Below are 23,608 nucleotides of genomic sequence, written 5' to 3'. Positions count from 1 at the left end.
ATTTTAACTGAAAAAAGCTTAAAACAATAAAAAACTAATTTTTTAAGTTAGATACCAATTAAAGTAAATATCCCTTTACTCAAGAAAACCATACCGAAAGACTTATTGATTCTCAAGTTTAGAAAAATAATGCTTCACACAATAAGTATTTTCTATAGTAGCTTTAATGGAAAGTTTTTTAAACTATGTAAGTGTCTAATGCCTCGAACAAAACGTTAAAAGGTATCCGTGGTGTGCGACTCGATAACATTAACTAAAAGGTTTTATTGTACACTAGGTCATTGGAACGAATACTTTTGAAAATATTAATTTCATTGTAACCTACATTTTACAACCATTAAAAGTGGTATCAAAATTTCATTGGTTTATGTTTCTTTTTCTAAATAACATAAGGTACGATTTGAAGGGAACCGCTGATTTCCAACAAGCGATCATTTCCCACCTGGTCAAACCCGAGATCCGCTTACCGACCAAAAAGGTAAGGGTTCGGGTAATGTCAATAAATAAATTATAATTAAATAACTAATGAAAAATAAAGATACAGATAAAAAAAATAAGAATAAATTGTGTGGGAATTGTACAAATTCCATTTGAAATACATAATAAAATGTAACTGATATATACGAAGTGCAAATTGAATTTATAAATTTTTGAGTGTACAAATATACTAGCATTTACAAACTTTATGTAACTTAATAAAGAGTCTCAGTGCAGGTATGCCATCATAAATTTTAAGTTCATTTCAATATCAAAAATATTTTTTGAATTATTTTCTGTTAAATGTAAAGATAGCACAATCAAATGCTGAAGCTATTGTTTAACTCTTAAAAGTTCAACATTCATTATTCAAACAGTTAGCAAAAAAGCACAACAAAATATAATTACGCATGTTAACTTTCTGCTTAATAAGCGTTTTTTGTAAGTAATCTACTTTTTTTTCAAAATTCGTAAAAATTGTAATTCAAAACAAGCCCCTGATGTCAAATGAAATACCTAAAAACTTTTAAGACTAGGAAATCTTTGATCTAAGATAGGGTTTTTTTTTTGGAACGCTCTATTAAAGAAACCAAAAAGCTATGGCACCCTTTAACAAAATTTCTCATAATACTAATGTTGTATAAGACCTTTTGTGCTCCTCACCTTCAACTCGAAAATATCCAGTGTAAGTTTCAAATTATCGCCCCTTTTCATCTTATGAACCCTAAATTCCTAATATAGTCCACTTTCGGAAACTCTGATCTGAGAGTAATTTTACTGAAAGAACAATTAATGTATCAGTAAATTGTAAGGGGATATCATTTTGTAACGACTTAAAATAAAAGGGTCGGCTGCAGTTGTAAGGTTTTTGAAATGTTTTCATTCATTACATTATGTAAATGAGGTAAATAAATAATAATGCAGCAGAATATTAAGAACATCTGCACCCAAACCAAATATACAAAAAACTATCATTAAAAAAAGTTATATATTTTTATAAAAGTAAGAATATTAACCAATTAGAAGCGACCTTAGAAATGCAGCTGCTACAGCAAGCATTCATTTTTGATATCTTGTTTATGCAGTTGGATTCTTTATTTGCAATAAGAAAAGTTATTTATCAAAGTTAAATGTTTCACTAGTCGCATGACTATATATATATTATTGGCATAACTTTGTGTTTGAATTTTTTTAGAAAATTGGTACTTAGAGGTAAAGTATAAAACTAAATTTTTGTACTAAAAGCGTAAATTTAAAGTAGTTAATGATTTATAATAAATAGGTTTGGTATAGTTTCAAAAATTATCTTGGTTATGATATTAGTAGATGAAATTAGGTAACATATTTTAAACTTTTTAAAATAGATACCAAGTTTTTTAATGTAATCTTAAAACTTTACTTTAATAAAAGAACAGGTGATGTTTTAAATTTTTTTGTTTCAAAAGTTAATTAGCACAATTATTAATGATACATGTTAATACTTATAGGTATTGTTGTGAAAGCTGAAATTGTATTATAATCAGTATTTCTTTAAAAATAACTAATTTTACTTATAGGTAATGAGAATCATGTGAAACTCTTACTTAAACGTTAATTTTATATTTTAAACAAATAAGTTATACAACTGTGAGAGCTTTCACTTTTACCTTAAAGTTTTACCATATCTCGATAAAGTGACGTTTTCCCCTGTGTTTAATTTGGCTTTTTATAAAATGGCCATTTTGGTCATAAGACTATTCGAGTCTAAAACTCAATTGTCATATTTAAGTTCATAATGTTGCTAAGAAAACATTTTCAAGTAAAGAAAATATGTGGACGCTACATTTATTGTCTATGGTTGAGTATGGAGGAAGTTTTGTTTGTCATTAAACTACATTAATGGTAGTGAATTAAATGGATTAAACTAAAGGGCTAATTTTTTCTTGTTTTTAGCAACTTTTCTCAAATTACTATATTTTAATTATTAAATCAAGTTAACTAATTTTAAATAAATTAACTTGTATTTTATACTTTTTACACTAGATAACTATTCTTACATTATAATATAACTTTACTTAATATTAAGTACTATACTTAAAGCAAAGTTTAACAATTTATTCTCAATAAAGTATATAAACTCTTATTTACAAATACATCTTAATAATAGCTAATTTTTTTGTAACAAACATTTATTTTAAATAAGTCAAGTTAAAATTGACTATTTATTTTTTTTTTGTGTTTATATAGGATTTGAATAGTACGTATAAAATTTATACAAAATATAGGTTTAGATTAATACAGAGTTGCCACAAACTAAGGCTTCTTTAAACTTTTTAAAGCTTTTGTGAAAAATTAAGACTGCCTTAGGTTTTTCTGAATTTCTTTTTAGAAATATCAGGCTAGTTAGGAAACTTTTCTAAAATAAATTTAATCTAGAGAAATTTACTAGTTTCAGATTTTGAAAACTTATTTTTAAAGTTATTTATAACTTTCTATCTGTTCAGTTCTTTTGATTTTAATGAAAATCTTAAGAAATTTATTCTTGATTGACTGTACATTTCTCAGTTATTGAAGTTATGTTAACTATTTTCTTTTTATCCAAAAGTCAGGATGGTCTCAATCTAATTTAATGAAATATTTACGGTTTTTTTTTACTTAGATTAATATTTATACTTTTAAAAATAGTTACTCTGTTAATAATCATTTAATATCCAGTTTTAGGTTTTAGTATGAATCAGGGATGCCACACACTCATGCCAGTAAAACTTACCTTATGAATACAATTTGACTAAGGATATCTTTTTTTTATTTACAAAACTTTAGCTAGTTCCTCTGGATGCTTTTATGATTCAGTTTTTTCTTTGAAAAGTGTTTGTCAATATTATATCTAACTTTTCCTATTGTAATAATGATATAGTTCTGGCTAAGTTAGACTAGTTTGAAATTAAAAAAAAAACTTCAGCCAGATTAATTTTTTTTAATAGAAATCTCACAACTATTTCAAATTGTTAGGAAATTTTAGTCAAAAGTTTATCTAGAAACAAAATCCTGAAAATGATTTGTTTGTTTAAGTTTTAATATTCTTACATTTTTTAGTCAATTTAGTTTGAAAACTGATTTTTAAAAGCTCATCTAACTTTAAAATTAAATATCTAAAAAAAAATTTGAAAGATTTAAAAAACTCAAGATGGCTCAGGGAAGTTTTAAGTCATTAAGTTTTTTTTTTATATGACAAGTGGCAACCCTGCTAAAGTTGTTATTGGTTACTCAGACTAATTTGTTTTCGTTTTAAGAAATTTATAACTTTTATTTATATTCCTTATAAAAATTCATAATTTATTTTGAATTTAACTTAAACTAAAAACTAAGAATTATTCTTTATTACTATAATATTTAATTTTTTTTTTTTTATAACTTTATAATATAAGAACTCAAAATAATAACTGTTAACTATTTATATTTTGCATAAGTTCTTGAAATTGACTTAAGAATAGTTTTCTGTTTTGTATTATAATGATAAATAATTTAAAAAATAACAAATAAAATTTCTATATCCTGTGAAATATGAAATTATATTTTAGAGTTTTAGTTAATGTTTGTTTTAAAATAAACAAAGTTATTTTTTGTTTCAAGTGTTTCAAAAAATTGATAGTTCTTTAAATTTTTTAATAACCTAAACACTTGAAAGAAAGACTTATAGCTTTTATTCATTTTAAGTATTTAAGTGAATTTTTATTCTGTAGTTTGAATAATGTAAGTTAGTTGAGATATTTCGAAATTCAAATCAAACCTTAGGCTGTTAAGGATTTTTTAGTAATAAGCTTAAGTTTAATTTTTTTTTTCTAAATTTTTATGCTAGTTTTTTTAAATTTAAAACCTTTTGAGCCTTAATAATAATATTTTCAGGCATATTAGAAATGTTTTTGTTTATTCATAAAGAGCTCAGGATAGTTTAAGAATTTCTGAAAATCTCAGTACTTTTTTCAAATATTTAAATGTTATAAGGTTGATTAAGTTTAAATTTTCGTTTATATATAACTAGCTTTGTTAAAAAGCTAGATTTTTATTAATTTTTATTTTTTGTTTAGGTTTGAAGGGACTCAGGGCAGTTGTAGTCACTCGAAAGAGTTTATTTTTAACCCAAAGAAGTGTGAACAGTGTACTTTCAGTTATAAACATAAAACTAAGTCATTTAAAACAAACTTATAAAAATCATTTTTTTTTATTTTCATGTCTGAAATAACTTAATTAACAAAATTGTTTAAAATAAAGAAGTGATAATCTTTAACAACCTTGAACTTAATGAAGTAAAAAATTTAGTACATGAAATGAACAATAACAGCTTCAAGTAATATTTTATATAGAGCAACAATATACATACTTGAAAATTAACTGAACTTTGTTTGTTCTTTCTTTTTTGTTCAACATCTATGTTAAATACAGAAAATAATAATAAAATAATGATAAAGTTAATTGAAAATTTAATGTATGGGTTTAGTTCTTCATAAAACATTTGAGAGTACTAGGTGTTAATTAGGGTGAGTAGAAATGTGTTTATTTAAATTTGTAAAAGGAAATCCATATTAATACTGTAGAAATAGAAGTGCATTTATAAAGAGGACTCTGCATGATAAAATTATTATAAATTTCAGCTTCAGTTGATATAAGGCTTTCAAATAATATTAGTTTGATATAGTTGATATGGCTGTCAGCTTTCAGTTGATGTAGTTTGATTACATGATTAAAGTTTAGTTAGTTGTTTCTAAGCGTAAGAACGTATTTTAAAATCAATTAAAAGTGTTTTCGTATTCCTGCCACTAGAGGCTCTCTTAATTTAGATTTTTGGGTGCACATAATTTTTATTTGCAATTCAGTGTGCACAGGTTTCTATTAGCTTGATGGTTTAGGCCAGTGCTTCTGAAATGGGGTTCCTCCCTTCTGAAATGACGCCTCTAAGGGTTCCGAAATTTAAAAAAGAAATTTGGGAAAAAAAAACATAAATCATAAAACTTCAAAAAAAAAATGGAACACATAAAATTAGTTGGAAAACATATATAATTATAGCATTCATTGATCTGTTTAGTGTGTATCAAGCGGTAGGACTTTTAATGGATGTTCGTTATTTAATAGGTGTCCTGGTTGCGCAAATTTTTGAAAATTTTTTAATTTCTATTTTTAGTGAAGTCATGAAAATACTGGTATTATCACTAAAGCAAACAATGTAGGAGCAATAAACTTACGCATGCAAGGGAATCAAAATTTCATTTTTGTCATGACAAACAAGATTGAGTTGTTTAAAAATAGAATTAACTTTTGGAAGAAAAAGGTTAGCAATGGTAATTTTGAGATGTTTCACCGGTTTGATGAGGACCACGAAAAATGCATAGAATTCATCTTCTCTGACGAAATATACAACCACTTTGATCTTTTGTCTATAAAGTTTCAACATTATTTTCCTGAAGATGTTCGCATCGGAAATTTATGGATTTTGAATCCTTTCATGTGTGATATTGCTTCGGAAGAAGTGAATCTTACTACAGATACAGAAAACGAATTGCTGCAACTATCTAAAGATAGCAATTTAAAATTGAGTTTCATAGGGAAGGAGCTTTTGGATATGTGCAATATTAGAGTACCCCGTCTTAGCAAAACACGCAGTAAAATTTCTTTTACCATTCACCACCACTTACCTTTGCGAGTCCGGCTTTTCGCATGTAACAAACATTAAAACGAAGCAAAGGAACTGTATGCTGACTCCAACCTTATCTGCCTGTCTTCGTCTCAGTTTATCCAAAATCCAGCCGTGCATTGACATGCTTGTTGCAAAGAGACAAGTTCAAGTTTCGCACTAAATGTTTTTTATTTATTTTTTGTTAGGCATCTTACCCGTTTATTACAGTAATCTGTGAATTCGATTAGGTGCATGTTTATTTCGTTATTGTTTGTAGCTCTGATTTTGTTTTTATTATGCAAGGAAAGATTTTCATGACGTTGCGATTAATCATATTTGTTTTCGTTTATTTATTATAGAATCATAAAACACCTATTGCCTCTGGCGCACTTTGAGTTTGACTCGACTTAATACTATTGCAATTAGTATGATTTTAACAATGAAATAGTTTTGCTAAAAAATTAGTTTTTCACTGAAATTCTTTTGTTTTTTGCAGGAAATATTATATTAAACATTTATGTAAAATTAAATTAGGGGTTCCGCGGAAAAGTTGAACTTTGGAAAAGGGTTCCGCCACTAGAAAAAGGTTCAGAAGCAATGGTTTAGGCTATGAGTAAATAAAATAAATTAATTTTGATTTTTAGATCGTAGGTCGTTAAGCTAATAAATATAATTTCTACTTTCAATATTTGTTATTTGTTAAACATACAACATAAACATTTACAAATGACTTAAAACTAACTTATTATCAACAGCAACCTAAAATTAATATATGAAATGTCAGTTGTCATTAAGCTAATCAATATGATTTTTACTTGTATTTTTTATTAAACATCATATATACAGTTCTACAAATGATATTAAAACTAACTTATTATCGACAGTGAACTAAAATAAATATATAAAATGTCAACTTTTAAAAACACAACTGGCAACATTGAAGCCTCGAGCGCACCTGGTGTTGATAAAATAAAAAATGCCAGCTCTATGAATCATGAATTTTGTGAAGAGCTTCTCAGGAACTTCGATGAAAACAAAAATTCCGAAGACGAAAATGTTGTGAAAAGTTTAAAAGAAATGCAGTTTTGTATTTTGACGAAAGTGCAATAAAAAGTTTCTCTGATTTTTTTTGTACAGGTAAAGAGTTTATTTTTACTTTCTGTTAATTATACGATGATTTTTTCGTAGAGTAAAAATGATATTTTTAATAGTTAGCATCTCTATCTAGTTTCATCATCTACTGTTTTTTTTTTTTTTAACTATTAAAATTTAAATTAAATAATCTTTTGTAGGTAATGCAAAGTTATCCAACGAAAATTTTTTCAAACTTTACAAAGTTGCAAAACTACTCAATTTCGACAATGCAAAGCAACATTTGCTCGACTCATTCAAGATCGAACTGAACATTGATAACGTTTGTTTCTACCATCAGTTTTTCAACATTGCCCAAAACAAGCAAATTCAAAAGTGCACTTTCGACTTCATAACAAGGTGGTTCTGCTACTTAGCAGAGAACAAAATGTTGGACGGTTTGAGCTTTGATCTCCTTGTGAGGATCTTGTCTAGTTCAGGATTGAATATAACCTCGGAACTTGAGGTAGCAAAAGCTGTGAACAGTTGGATAGAACACGATCCAAAATCAAGAAGCAAGCTTACATTAGGCTTGGTGAAAAAAATTCGTCTACCTTTGCTCTCAACTGCTACCTTAAACACACTGTTAGATGCTAAAACATTTTCAAAATGTGCTGAGAGTAAGGGGTTTATACTCAAAGCTATCAGAGATAAAACTATTCTGAGTCTTGACCCGAGCTCTGTGGACTGTCGAGTGAGATATTGCGCTCAAGATAATTTCGAGGTGGCGATTTGCGGCAGTATGTTTAATGCTTCCTTTCGTGACGCATATCACGTGTTCAAGTTGGGAAATGAGGACCGCTCGTTCATCATTGAGATCGCGAAGATTGATGAAAATATCCGCGTGGTCTCAGTTGAGTTCGTGAATGGGATCATATACTTCTTCAGTTACGAGCGTTTTTTTGACAATGTGTATGTGCGGTCTTATTCAGTTTTGACTGGATCGTGGGTCGAAGTGAAGTTTCCCGATTGTTCGATAAACCGCGAAAATTTTTCAACATGCAGCTTGGAGGGAAAGATTTACATTTTGGCGGGATCAGAAACCAACTTTTTTGTTTTTGATCCCAGCACTGAAAGTTTAAGGGAGCTTGAAAACACCAAACGTTGCAGCAAGGGGTCTGCGTCATCCGTATTTAACGGGAGAATAGTGACGTCAGGAGGATTCGATCATCCGAAATCCGTTGAAGCGTACGATCACTGCGCGGATGAATGGTCACGTGACATGCCCGACATGATGGTGGGAAAAAGCGGTCACGCCTCGGTGAGCATCGGGAGCAAAATGTACGTGATCAGTGGAGCGGAAAGTTTCGAGGTTTTTGATCTTTACAGCAGGAAGTTTGCTTTTCTTCAAGCTCCGCCCGTTCGGGAAGACTTTATTAACTTTCAATGTTTGACGAAGGGCGGTAAGATAATAGCGTTTGTTGACAAATATGAATATGTTGTTTTCGATCCAGAGGAATCAGAATGGAAGAAGATAGTTAGTAACTGGCAATTCGATTTGCATCTTAATTATCACTGCGTTAAATATCCAAAATTTAATGTTATTCTTTGATTGTTTTGTTTGGTGGTTCGATTATTTTACCGTGTAAAATAAAATTACTACTGAAATTAGCAAAGGCTTAACATTGTGGCCCTTTAATGTTTCTTATGTTATTTAAATCCCTAAAATTACACTTTTTTTTGCAGTTTGAATAGCACCATACAACTTTTTTAACTTCAACTAAGTATGATATGGAAACTTTTTCCACAAATAACTACATATCAAAAGTTAATTATTGTTATTATTTTGTAAAATGCATTGTATAGTATATAATTAAAGCTTTTAAACAAGGGCTTTTATTGTATTTGAAAAAAATGTTAGAAACCCTATGGCCTTTAAAAACTAACTAAAAATGTTTATTTTTTAACATAATGCTAAAAACTTAATTAAAGAAGAATATAAAATAACATTATAAAATCATAAATGTAAAAGACGTTTAGGAATCTGTTTTTTAACAAGTTTATTTTTAATTACTGTTATTATAAAGTTTGCAAAATTATGCTTAACTTTAATGTATTTTTTACAATAAACTAATTTTAGCAAACTTTAATAAATAGCATTGTACATTTTTGAAGTAAATTTTTCTTTCGAAATCGAAAACAGTGAAAAATCATTGTTTATACAAATATAGTAGAATTTGTAAACTTTATGTAACTTTGTAAATAGTATTAGTACAAAAAGATCTCACAAGTTCTAAATTCATTTTGACATCACAGATAAATTCTAATTTTAACTCAGTTGTACCGCTTACGCGGTAATTGTCTCTTTTTTACTTTCTTCTTTTTTCTCAAGCGAGTATAAATTCAACAGTCTCGAGCAGACATGTTAAAAAGCTCTGCTTTGTTTACTCAAGCGTGAAATTACTAACTTAAAACAAACCAAAGTTTATACGCTTTATTGCTGAATTACCATAGTAACTATTAGCATTTTACCAACTCTGGTCTCGAGTAATTTAGAGTTCTTTTAGTTTCTACTGCATTGAAGCGGTCTGAACTCAGTGCAGCTTTTTGCTGCACTTTTGTTTTAATGGTTTCAATCTTGTTATCGAATTGATTTCGATTTTAGAATAATTTTTGAGTTTGGTTTAAACATTTAGTTTTTAGTTTCTTTTATTCGAGTATTGTCGTCTTTTAAAAGAATTGATAACTTGGTTTATTAGTGTAATGTTGTGCAGTATTTTATCATCTTCTCGTTTCGCAAATTCATTGTAAATATAATCATTATCACAGATTCGAACTCAGTTTAAATTAGTATAAGTAACTGATTTATTAAACCTTTAGTAAATAGTAAGTAATTCATGTTAGTTTATTTAAGTCAACTATAATATAAGCGTTATCTTGGGGACTTCTATTATACAAGTTAGAGCGCACGTTGCGTTATAAACCAGGGTAATAATTGTATAAGTAGAAACGTGGGTTAGCGACATGATGACCCGGACGTCCAGTTATTTATAGCTGGAATTGAACACAGATACCTTAATTAAAAATTCTACCTTTTTTAGATAGGGACAGAGTGGAATAAATCTGATTTAATAATAGTAAAAATTTGAGAAACTTTATGGCATTTATTTAACCTAGTCAACAGGTTGGTAAAATTTATAAAAATGAGTTTAAAATTTCTAGTTGAAAAAACAACTAAGTAGTTCGAGTTTGTGATAGATTTGAGTTGTTTTTTTCTAATGGTAATTAGTTTTATTGTGTTTAATTTTATGTTAAAGTGGTTTGGTAAAGGCTATCCGACATGTGTTAGAACTAAAATGTATTTGTCGTGTATGATTTTATCGCAATTCATCGTTGAAGCGTTTTTTAAAGTGAATTTTAAAACTTGTACGAGCAAGTTGAAACAAAAGTTAGTCTTGTTTTCAAGTTGTTCCGCCGTCTCGTCAAATTAATTAAATATAGTTTAATCGTTTTAAACTTTTGTTAAAAGAGAAATGCTCGCTAAAAATTAAAATGAAATTAAGCCTTCTAATAATAAAACTTTCGTATAACATTAAGAGTTTTAAACGTCTATAAAAGTTAGCAACTGTAAAGTTTAATTGTTTTGTTTTCAGACAATCGTTTTAATTTGAACTATAACGGATAATAAACTTATTAAACTGCATTTAAAAACATTGTTGTTTTTCGTTCGTCCTGGTAAAAACACTTGTATGAGGTTCTTATAACTTGTTTTCGAGTGTATAATCGGTTATTAAAGTGAAATGTCTTAGATTTATTAAACTTAATTTAATTTTATATTTAGCAACAACGATGTGTCAAACCAGTGCATTTAAAAAAGTTCTTTTCGCCTAAGTACTGTACTAATTACAATATACTCGAACTTTTACTGTTTAATGAGTTTTCGTTAATGTCAAAGGAAGTTAAACTTTATAACCAGAAATTTTACAACCTCAAACTTAATGTTTTACTGCTGAAAAAGTTTTTGTGTTGTTAAAGGAAGTTCATGCTTAAATGACAATTCTTTACAACTTCAAGTTTGAATACTAGTAACAAAATTTATTGGATTGTTTTTTGTTGCTTTAAGTCTAACCGTAATTATAAAAAAAAAACATATTTAACGAGGTCATTCGAGCTATTAAATGTCTTACTCGGTATTTAAAATCTGAAAATAAAAAACGATTTTGTTTAAAATTTGTTAGAATATTAAAGTTTTTAAAATCAGTACAAGTTCACAGGCTTTATACTTTTACAAAAGGAAGTTTTAACTTTTGAGACGCATGTAATTGCTTGTTTTGTCAACTAACTCGTGTAAAATATGAAATGTTTTTTATGTTAAATCTTGTAGAGAGTTATTTCGTATTAATTGAAGCCACAAATGTTTCTCAATTACTTTAAAACTTAACAAACTTTAAAGTTAAAATATAAATAGACTAATTGATTAATGTAATGTTGTTTCTAACTAATGGCATATAAGTTTGTAAATTAATTTTTTTTAATGTTTTAACTTGTTTTTAAAATTGATATCAAGTAGTGACGTACATTCTAATTGCACTTTCGCACGAACGGCTCGAGAAACGAATCGGCGAGGAGCGGTACGAAGAGACCGAGTTTTATGTACAAGGAGAGGAACGAGGAGATGAACGAGGGGATGTACAGAGAGACGGATCAGAGAAATCCGTAGCGCCAACAGACCGCTGGGTGAGGCAAGGAGACGGAATCCGTAGCGCCAACAGACCGCTGGGTGAGGCAAGGAGACGGAATCCGTAGCGCCAACAGACCGCTAAGGTGAGGCGAGGAGACGGATCAGCATAAACCGTTCAAACGACGTGGAGTTGTACAGGGCGGAGCGAGTTCCAGCAGCGAAGAAATATTTTAAACTTTCTACATTTGTCTGTCATTTTGAAAACTGTATCATACTTTTATTAATTTTGTGTATTTTAAATTAGTTTATAGAATTTTTCAAGTAAAGTAGTGCTTTTTAAACTAAGGAGATAAAAGTCGGTGGTCGTTTTTCGTTCATTTTTCTATATAGGGAGTTTTAAGCATTCTTACAAGTGTTTATGAATAAAAAATAATGTTTTTTTATTCATTAACACTTGTAAGAATGCTTTAGAATACTTTTTGAGTTTGGTTTAAACATTTAGTTTTTAGTTTCTTTTATTCGAGTATTGTCGTCTTTAAAAGAATTGATAACTTGGTTTATTAGTGTGTTGTTGTGCAGTATTTTATCATCTTCTCGTTTCGCAAATTCATTGTAAATATAATCATTATCACAGATTCGAACTCAGTTTAAATTAGTATAAGTAACTGATTTATTAAACATTTAGTAAATAGTAAGTAGTTCATATTAGTTTATTTAAGTCAACTATAATTTAAGCGTTATCTTGGGGACTTCTATTATACAAGTTAGAGCGCACGTTGCGTTATAAACCAGGCCAATAATTGTATAATTAGAAACGTGGGTTAGCGACACAGTTTCTGCTTTTAGCAAGTGTAACACCAGCAAATAATAAATTTTTAACTTATTTTAATTTCTTAATACTTTTTATTTAAATATTTAGCAAAAAATTCTAACATGTTAAGTATCTGCTTAATAAACGTTTTTAGTAAGTAATTTACTTTTTTTTTCAGGATTCGTAAAAGTTGTTTTTCAAAAAAAAAAACATACCCCTGATGTAAAATGAAATACCTAATAGCTTTTAGGTAGTTTAGGTAGTTAATAGCTCTAATATAGGATGTTCCAAACTTTTTTTGGGTAAGGCTCCCTTAAAGAAATTAAAAAAGCTCTAGCCCCCTTCAACATATTATTTCAAAATACTTATGTTAAATACACCTAAGGTCTTTGTTGGATGTTAATCATCAACTCTAGAATATATAAAGTAAGCTTCAAATTATGGCCTTGTGGCTCCCATTTTACAGCTCACGAACCTCTAATTTTCTGAAAATTTACCAAAATATCTAGTATAAGTTACAAAACTACTCTTAAACACGCTAAGACCTACTTTTGCTTTTTACCACCAAACTCAGAATAACTAGTGTAAGTTTCAAAATATTGCCACTTTTGAGCTTATAGTCCCCTAAATTCTCTGGGAAGCCCTGATCTAACAGTTACATTACCGAAAGAACAATACCAAAAAGTTTAATGAGGATATTATTTTAAACATGACTTAAAGAAAACATGTAAATGTGGTTTCTAATTTATGCATTTGGTTTCTTTATTGGCAATTTTTTTTATTTATTTATAAAAGTTATATTTTTTACTAGTCTGTTGACTGAATATTAGCATGTTTTATATTTGAATTTTTGTAGAAAGTTGGTGTTTAAATTAAAAATTTAAAATAGAATATTAAGTTATTGTACTTTATAGCTTATATTAAAAGTAGCTATTGATTTAGAATAGCTAGGTTTTGTATAATTTCAAAACTTTTCCTCTTTTAATGTTGACACTAGTAGATGAAACTAGCTATAAATTCTATATAAAACAACAAGTTTTTATAATGTAAATTAAAAATTTAGTTTGTTTAATAATTATGGGACGTATTAAGTATATTCAAAAGTAAAACGGAACAGTAATTAATAAAATGAGTTATGATTAATAAGTGATTTTTTGAAAATGAACAATCAATAGTTCAAAAGAATAATTTATTTTAAATACAGGTAAAGAGAAATACGTGGATCTTATAGTTTTTAAAGAAGTAAATCACGGTCGGCAGCGTTATGTCTCTCGCGGGTCGCACTATTTAGAAAAACATTTGAGGGTCGCATTCATCTAAAAAATTCTAGTAATCAGTAGAAAAATATTATTTAAGATCAAAAATATAACAAATTAAGTGATTTTAGACCATAAATAAAGATTATTTATTAAATTAAGAGCCTGAATGTAAGTTTTATTACATAATATATATTTTTCATAGTTTTTAAAATGTATATTTTTTGGTAAACTGGAGCTCGCGGGCCGCAGGTTTTGACTTAAAGGGCCGCATTTGGCCCGCAATTCGCCGACCCCTGATCTAAATTGTTAGTTTTATTTACATTCAAAACAAATAAGTTAAACAGTTGTAAAAGTTTTTACTTTTACCCAGTACAATTTTACAATATCTTAAAAAAGTTTTGGTTAATAATCATTTTCTATATCAAGAGTAATTCAGTTCAGTTGTTACATAATAGAGATAAGTATTTAAAAATTCTAGTTTGGAAAAGTTCGTTTACCAAACTAAACTTTTTAAATTCTTATATTAAGTAAATTTAAAGTATAGTTTTAGTTTTTATCGCTTGTTTATTTTACATTAATTTCATTCTAACGATTTTATCAGTATACCAAATGTACATAGCATAAGCACTTAGTTAATTTTTTAACATTCGATTATTACGTCATTTTATATTTTAAAACTTTAAACTACAATATGGTTTTATTTCAATTTGTATTCATTCTACCTTAGTAAGATACTACTTCTGATGAGCCTTACTACGAAAGTACTAAAAGAAATCTATGAAAAATGAAATGTATTTTGTTATATTTTTTAAATGAATAAGGTATCAATAAAAAACTGAATGAACACTAACAAATAATTTTGCTACTAAGTCAAATCGGAATTCTTCTTTTACATTAAAAATAATATAAACTTAAGTTTACAAATAAAGAAAAATAACTTTGACAGTTGCCTTTAAAATTATCTAATTCTTTACAAAACATAATTAGATAAGTTTTAAATAACAATATTGCTCAAAAATTAAATTACATTACACTTTTAATATTAAAAAACAAAAAGCATACACAAAAATAGTACTAAATATTTTTAGTTATTTCGAATTGACCTAAACAAGTTTTGAAAACTGTATTATGATATTTCTATTAAAATGAATATTTTGGTAGAAAGTGGTCTTTCTACTTAATAGAAAGATAAGGCAAGGGCATAAACTATACAATAAACAAAATATAACAAGTTTCTAACAGAACCTTTACAAACTTTTTTTTCAGCGGAAATTGTTAACTATTTAAGTTTATCACAAAGTTTATAAAGTAAAATTATTACCAACTGTATTTTTACAAATTTGTTACAATATCTCAGAATAATATAGTTTTTTGTTGTTTTCTAACAATAAAATTGGTACATAATTTTCGATAATGTTTGTTAGAAACCAAATAAGCAATTCAAAGCAGGGCTTCTCAATCTCAGCCAAGTGGCCCCCTTGGGTGCCATGAGCATTAAAGAGACCACAGGGGGCCATGAGCTCATAATTTTAAACCTTACACTAGATATTCTGGATTTTATGAAGAAGAGCAAAAAAAGGTCTTAGGCGGTTTTAATGGTAATTATTAGAGAAATCTTGTGAAAGGGGCTTTAGCTTTTTTACTTACTTTGAAGTGAGAAAAAATTTGGGAAACCCTGATTTGAAAAAACTATTCCTTACCAAGATTTATAGATAAATATTAAGCTGGTAGAGAAGAATCGGACCTGAAGAAAAATTAGTGAAAATGTTTCAATAAAACTAAAAGTATTTTATTAAGTTTTCTGGTTTAAAGATTGAGTCAGCTTTTTAATAGACCTTAAAAAGATATTACAAGTTTTTGTGTCAAGCATGGTAAAGTTATTAAAATTATTAAGTTTACCATTTTTTTTAATTTAATTTTTATTTTATTATACATTATATTTAATTATTTAAAAGGTTATTTAATTATGTTGGTTGGAAAGTTTAACAAAGATCTTTAGTTTTATTGAAGCACTTTCAGTTTATAATTTTCTTTACGTCCCATTCTTTTTTACCAGCTAACTATTTATTTAAAAATCTTGTTAAGAACAGTTTTTTTCAAATCAGGGTTCCCTAAATTTTTTTCCTTAAAAGAAAGTAAAAAAGCTATGGCCACCTACAACAAGATTTATCTAAAATTTACCATTAAAAGCGCCTTAAACGATTTTTTGCTCTTCATCATCAAATCCAGAATATCTAGTGTAAGTTTCAAACTATTAATTCATGCCCCCCTGTGGTACCCTTTGCTGCTCATGGCCTCCAAGGAGACTACTTGGCCTAGTTTTGGAAGTCCTGCGTTAAATTTTTTATTTGGTTTGTACCGAACCTTCAGCATAATATATGACATACTAGTTGCAATAAAATAGCTTTAATTGGCTTCTAACAAACATTGTCAAAAATTATGTACTAATTTTATTTATGAAGATTAAAAAAGCTGTATTTTTGTGATATTTGTAACATATTTGTAAACATACAGTTTTTGATAAATTTTTTTTATAAACCTTGTGATAAATTTAAATAGTTAACAATTTCCGCTGATTGTAAAGGTTCTGTTAGGAACTTGTTACAATTAGTTTATTGAAAAGTTCATTCCTTGCTTTGTCTTTCAATTGAGTAAAAAGACCATTTTCTACCAAAATATTCATTTTATAAGAAATATCTTAACATAGCTTTTAAAACTTGATAGAGTATATCAAAAATTCTAGAAGTAGTAAGTACTATTTTTCAAACATGTACTTTAATCTTTTTATTTTAGAAGTTTAATATTGTTCTATTCTTGAGCAACATTAAACTTTAAAACTTATCAAATTATGATTTGTATACTATCAGATAATTTTAAAACTATTGAAGTTAATTTTTTTTTGTAAGCTTAAGTTGATACTCTTCTATTTTGAAATAAAAATCCTGACTTGACTTAGTAGTTAGACTATTTGTCAGTTTATATCAAACTTTTTATTCATGCCTTATTTATTCAAATTAAATAACAAGTTAACAGCAAATTCTTTTATGGTACTGTTAAAAGTATATTAAGCTTTTTTACTGATGTTCATCACTTTTCTTCACAATCACAAATACATTATTTTAAATTTAAGCTATCTTTTTTTAATCAAAATTAACTATCACAATTTTATTTAGTAGGTAAATTGATTCTTTAGTTTTTATTAATAAGCCTTAGTCATCTTAAACACATCCTATTAACACATTTCATAATTGCTCTTTTTTTACAAGTTTTTATAAGTGTTATAATATAGTTTGTAAACTAAGCCTTGATCTCTCCATAAATTTTTATTTCAACTTTTAGATATATATAGAATTAAGAATCTAGTTGATTTTCTTAATGAAACAATGTTTTATAGATAAATTAATTTGTGGTTCAATTAGTTTGTAGGTATGTTTTTCTTAAGTGGAGTTAAACATTTACTCTAATTAATATCTAACTTAAAATAGGTATTTTTGTGTTTCAAACATTTTTCAGTTAAGCTATACATTCAAAGTATCTGTTTTGTTCAGTTCTTTTTTAGATAGTTTCTATAATCACTTAATAAAAAAAACAAGTTTATGAAAAAATAAAGGTTAAAGCTACTTAACATATTTAAATTCTCTATGACAACAATAGATAAGCTACATACTTTTTGTAATTTATTTTTTAATGATATCTAGTTGATCTTGTTATCTGCGTTTCTATACTGTAAAGAAATTTTAACTAAACAATTAACTTTATTAAAAATAATGATAATAGTCTTGTTAAATTGATAATTAGTAGGTAAATAATAACAAATTATACAGTAATCTTCCTTAATTCCACCAACATGTGTTTCTGTGTGTTAACCAATCAACACACTTCAACTAGGTTATGTAAAAAATAATTACTGTAATGAAAGAATAGAAGCATAGAATAAAGTGGATGTATACATTTTTTACATTAAGATAACATAATTTCTACAGATAATAGTTAATAATAAGTAAAATACTAAATATTAAATCCGACTGTTATAAAACTATATAATATTTGTAATTATTAAGTCTTAAACAAACATACATACTTACACAGAAACATATGTTGATGGAATAAAAGAAGATTACTGTATAATTTGTTTTTATTTATATTCCAGTGAAGTTACTTCACTAGGGTCTTTTATTAGCAAACTATTAAACCTATATTTTGAACAGTTAAATACCAAGTATTAAAGTATCAACAAAACTGAAAAAATGGTACTTTTAAATTGTTATTCAATCAATGTACTTTTTCTGATGATCGTTTTTTGATAAACTATTATAGTTGTTAAGTGTAATCCAGTACTTCCTTCAGTTATAAGATCTACATTTGAAAAGTCAATCTCTAATTATAATCTTCAATAATGGTTTAAAATGCAATTTTTTAAATAATTAGTAATTTCAAAGCTAATGCTTTTTAGTCTGAAAAAATTAACAAGCATAATAAAAAAAGTTTTATTAAAATTGTATCAATAATAATGAAATGATACAAATCTGTTGAAATTAACTAGGTGTATTTATAAAAAATCTTTAATTTTTTAAAATTTAATCTAACAATAGTTTGAAAATTAAATACCTTTAACCTTAAACCAGTGGTGGTCAATAAAGTGTACAATGGTGCACACTAGTGTATACAGAATTTTTTGTGGGTTGCAGGAAATTTAATCATAAGAATATTTGAGGCTAAAACTCAACTGTGATTTAAGTAAAAATCTTCAAGTAAAGAAAAAGTAGATGCTCACATTTATTATCCATGGTTGAGTATGGAGAAAGTTTTGTCCTTCAACAACCTACAATCATGATAGGGAATTAAATGAACTAAATTTTAAAGCTTAATATTTTATAGTTTTAAGTAACTATTTTAAATTACAATATTATGCTTAATAAATCAATTTTACTTTATTTAAACAAAATAAACTAGTATTTTACAATTTTTATACTAAGTAACTGTTCTTTCTTAATACTGAAAATAGTTTCTTTAATAATTTAACTTAATATTGTTTGTTATACATACAATAAAGAAAAAAAATATTTAGAATAAAAGAAAAATAAATGTTTTAAAATCTTCTTAAGTGCATAAATTTTTCTCTGTAAATACATATTAGTAATATATAAATTCAAAGTAACAAATTTTATTTCAAGCAATAGAAGTTGTTTATAATTATATATTTTATAATTATGAATTGTTATTTTATTAGTATATTTATATGGAAATAGAGTTTAAATAGTACTCATAAAAACTATAGAAAATATAGGCATACCTTAATACAGAGTTGCCAACACTAAAGATACTTTGAAATTTTGAAAGTTTTGTAAAAAGTTATGGCTGTTTTGGGTTATTTTGAAGTTTTATGCAAATCTTATGCTGGTAAGTTAAGTATTTTAAAATAAAAGTTTTGCTAGGAGAAATTTACTAGTTTCTAATGTGAAAACTTTTTATTAAGTTATCTATAGTTTTCTATTTGATTAGTTCTTTTGAAAATCTTAAGGTATTTTTTCTTAATTAACTGTACATTTCTCAGTTATTGAACTTATGTTTACTATTTTTCTTTTTTTTTTTCTCAAAAGTCAGGATAGTCTCAATCTAATTTAAAGAAAGTTGTTGTTTTTTTTTACTCAGATTAATATTTTTACTTATAAAAGTATCAACTCACTTAATAATCAGTTAATACCCAGTTTAGGTTTTAGTATGAATCAGGGATGCCACACACTCATACCAGTAAAACTTTCCTTAAAAAAATACAATTTGACTAAGGATGTCTTATTTTTATCTACAAAACTTTAGCTAGTTCCTCCGGATGCTTTTATGATTCAGTTTTTCTTTGAAAAGTGTTTTTCAATATTAAATCTAACTTTTCCTATTGTAATAATGATAATTTGAGATATTAAGAAGTGATTAGGTTTATAATTATTTTACTCTTTGCCTTTATCTTTTTCATAAACTTAAGATTACCCAGGCTACTTTGATGTAACTCATGCTTTCTTGCCATACACTCAAGATAAGTAAAGCTAGTTAGAATAAATTTCTGAACTTTTGATGATAAATTGTAATATTGCTATAGTTCTGGCTAATTTAGACTAGTTTGAAATAAAGAAAAAAACTTAGGTCAGTTTGATTCTTTATTATAGAAAACTCAGCATTATTTCAAATTTTTAGAAAATTTCATTAAAGTTTTTATCTATAAACAAAATCTTGAATGCGATTTGGTTGTTTTGGTATTAATATTCTTATATTTTTTAGCCAATTTAGTTTGAAAACTGATTTTTAAAACCCTATCTAAATTTTTAAAAATAAGTATTTTAAAAATATTCCAAAAGAATTCAAAAACTCACGATGACTTAGGAGCAGTTTTAAGTTCTTAAGTTTTCTTTTATATGACAAATTGCAACCCTGCTAAAACTATTATTGGTTACTCAGACTGACTTTGTTTTGGTTTTAAGAAAGGCACAACTTTTATTTTTAAAAGGTCATAAACTATTATTAATTTAACTTAAACTATTCTTTATTCTTTTTTCTTAAATTATTCTTTATTACTATAATGTTTTAACTTTATTACTTTTATCAGAAAGTTTATAATATAAGAACTCACAATAATAATTGTTAACTATTTATTTTTAGCAAAAGTTCTTGAAATTGACTTAAAAATAGTTTTATGTTTTGTACTAAAATGATATGTAATTTAAAATACCAAGTAAAACTTCAATTAAAATATGAAATTATTTTTTGGTGTTTTAGCCAAAGTTTGTTCTAAAATAATGAAAATTATTTTTTTGTTTCAAGTGTTTTCAAATTTTTATAGTTCTTCAAATGTTTTAATAACCTAAACACTTGAATAAAAAAACTGTTAGCTTTTATTTATTTTAAGTATTTAAGTGAATTTTTATTCTGTAATTTGAATAATGTAAGTTAGTTGAGGTATTTTGAGATTCAAATCAAACCTTAGACTGTTAAGAATTTTTAAGTAATCGGGTGAAGTTTAGAATTTTTTTTCTAAATTTTAAGGCTAGTTTTTTAAATTTAAAAAATTTTTAGCCTTAATAATAATATTTTCTGGCATATTAGAAATATTTTTCTTTATTTGAAAATAGCTCAGGATAGTTTAAGAATTTCTGAAAATCTCAGTACTTTTTTCAAATTTCTAAATGATATAAAGATTATTAAGGTTAAATTTTCGTTGATATATAACTAGTTTTGTTAAAAAGCTGGATTTTTATTAATTTTAATTTTTTGTTTAGGTTTGAAGGGACTCAGGGCAATTGTAGTTACTCGAAAGAGTTTATTTTTAACCCAAAGAAGTGGCAACAGTGTAGATTCAGTTATAAACTTAAAATAAAGTCATTTAAAACAAACTTATAACAATTATTTTTTTTTATTTTCATGCCTGAAATAACTTAAATTACAATTTTTAGTTTTTTAACATGAAGAAGTGACAATCTTTAACAATCTTGATTATAATGGAGTACAAATTTTAGTATATGAAATGAACAATAACAGCTTCAAGTAATATTTTACTCAGAGCAATAGTATACATACTTTTTGAAGTTAACTGAACTTTGTTTGTTCTTTCTTTTTTTTTCAACATCTATGTTAAATACAGAAAATATTAATAAAATAATGTTATAGTTATTTTATGTATGTGTTTAGTTCTTGATAAAACATTTGAGAGTACTGAGTATTTACTAGGATAAGTGGAGTTGTCTTTATTTAATTGTGTAAACAGAAATCCATATTAACGCTGTAGAAATGAAAATGCATTAAGACTGCATGATAAAGTTGTTATAAATTTCATCTTCAGTTGATATAAGGCTTTCAGTTGATATAGTTGATGTATTTGATCACTATATCGGATCAATATATTAGTTAATATTAGTTTGATCTTTCAGTTGATAATAGTTTGATTAATTCATATTAATTTGATATAGTTAATGTATTTGATCAGTATATCGGATCAATATATCAGTTGATGTATTTGATATTTTAGTTGGTAATAGTTTGATATAGTTGATATGTCTCTCAGCTTTCAGGTAATATTAGTTTGATTCCATGTTTAATTAGTTTTAATTATTGTTTCTAATCATAAGAACGTATTTTAAAATTAAATAAAAGTATTTTAGTATTCCTGCCACTAGAGGCTCTCTTAAAGTAGATCTTTGGGTGCACATAATTTATATTTGCAGTTCAGTGTGCACAGATTTCGATTAGCTTGATGGTTTAAGCTATGTGTAATTAGATTAATTTCTATTTAATGTTTAGATCAGTGGTCGCCAAGCTTATCAATAAAAGTTCTACTTTCAATATTTGTTTAGATATTAAACTTGAAATATAAAAGTTTTACAAATGATTTAAAACTAACTCATTATCGACAGTGAACTAAAATAAATATATAAAAATGTCAACTTTGAAACCACAACTGGCAACATTGGATGCTCTAGCGCACCTGGTGTTGGAGAAATAAGACCGACGAAATCTGAGAACCGTGAACTTTGTGAAGAGTTTCTCAGGAACTTCGATGAAAACGAAAGTTCCGAAGACGAAAATGTTGTGAAAAGCTTCAAAAGAAATGCAGTTTTGTGTTTTGATGAAAGTGCATTAAAAAGTTTCTCTGATTTTTTTCCTACAGGTATAGTGTTTATTTCTACTTTCTGTTAATTAAATGATGATTTTTTCGTAGAAATAAAAAACACACTTTGAAAAGTTAGCATCTTTATCTAGTTTTATCATCTTCTTTTTTTTTTATCAAACGAATAAAATTTGAATTGAATAAACTTTTGTAGGTAATGCGAAGTTATCCAACGAAAATTTCTTCAAACTTTACAAAGTCGCAAAACTGCTTAATTTCGCCAACGCCAAGCAAGATTTACTCGACTCATTCAAGATCAACCTGAATATTGATAACGTTTGTTTCTACCATCAATTTTCCAACATTACCCACAACAAACAAATGCAAAAGTGCATTTTCGACTTCATATTAAGGTGGTTCTGCTATTTGGCCGAGAACAAAATGCTGGTCGGTTTGAGCTTTGATCTCTTTGTGAGGATCTTGTCGAGTTCAGACTTGAGTATCACCTCGGAGCTTGAGGTAGCAAAAGCTGTGAACAGTTGGATAGAACACGATCCAGAATCAAGAAGCAAGCTTACATTAGGTTTGGTGAAAACAATTCGTCTACCTTTGCTCTCAACTGCTGCCTTAAACACATTGTTAGAATCTGAAACATTTTCAAAATGTGCTGAGAGTAAGAGGGTTATACTCAAAGCTATCAGCGATAAAACTATTCTGAGTCTTGACCCGAGCTCTGTGGACTGTCGAGTGAGACATTGCGCTCAAGATAATTTCGAGGTGGCGATTTGCAGCAATAAGTTCCGTACCTATAGCGTGTTCAAGCTCGATAAGAAGAACTACTCGTCCTTTACTGAGATCGCACGTAGAGATGAAAATATCTACGTGTCCTCCGTTGAGTTCGTGAACGGGATCATATACTTCTTGGGTTACGAAGATTTACTTGGTAGTTTGTCAGTGTGGTCTCACTCAGTTTTGACTGGATCCTGGGAACATGTAAGGTTACCCGATGATTCTTTGATAAACTGCAATGATTTTTCAACTTGCAGTTTGGCGGGAAAGATTTACA

General features: G+C 27.1%; 1 protein-coding gene across 1 annotated transcript; it reads left to right on the top strand.

Annotated features, from left to right (window-relative positions):
• Positions 1–11,849: 11,849 nt before the first annotated feature.
• LOC145847224 (kelch repeat and BTB domain-containing protein 3-like) lies at positions 11,850–23,535 on the top strand (the record flags this gene model as incomplete). The annotated part of the gene is made up of 3 exons (XM_082953537.1): positions 11,850–11,914; positions 22,415–22,602; positions 22,757–23,535. Coding segments are annotated over exons 1-3 (1,032 nt in total), but the record flags the coding sequence as incomplete, so codon positions are not given.
• Positions 23,536–23,608: the final 73 nt, after the last annotated feature.

The sequence above is a fragment of the Thalia democratica genome, unplaced genomic scaffold (genome assembly GCF_965202585.1).
Source record: "Thalia democratica unplaced genomic scaffold, ktThaDemo2.hap1.1 HAP1_SCAFFOLD_850, whole genome shotgun sequence".
Lineage (NCBI taxonomy): Eukaryota > Metazoa > Chordata > Thaliacea > Salpida > Salpidae > Thalia > Thalia democratica.
Note: the sequence above shows the minus strand (reverse complement) of the source record. Positions and strands in the feature narration are given on the sequence as shown.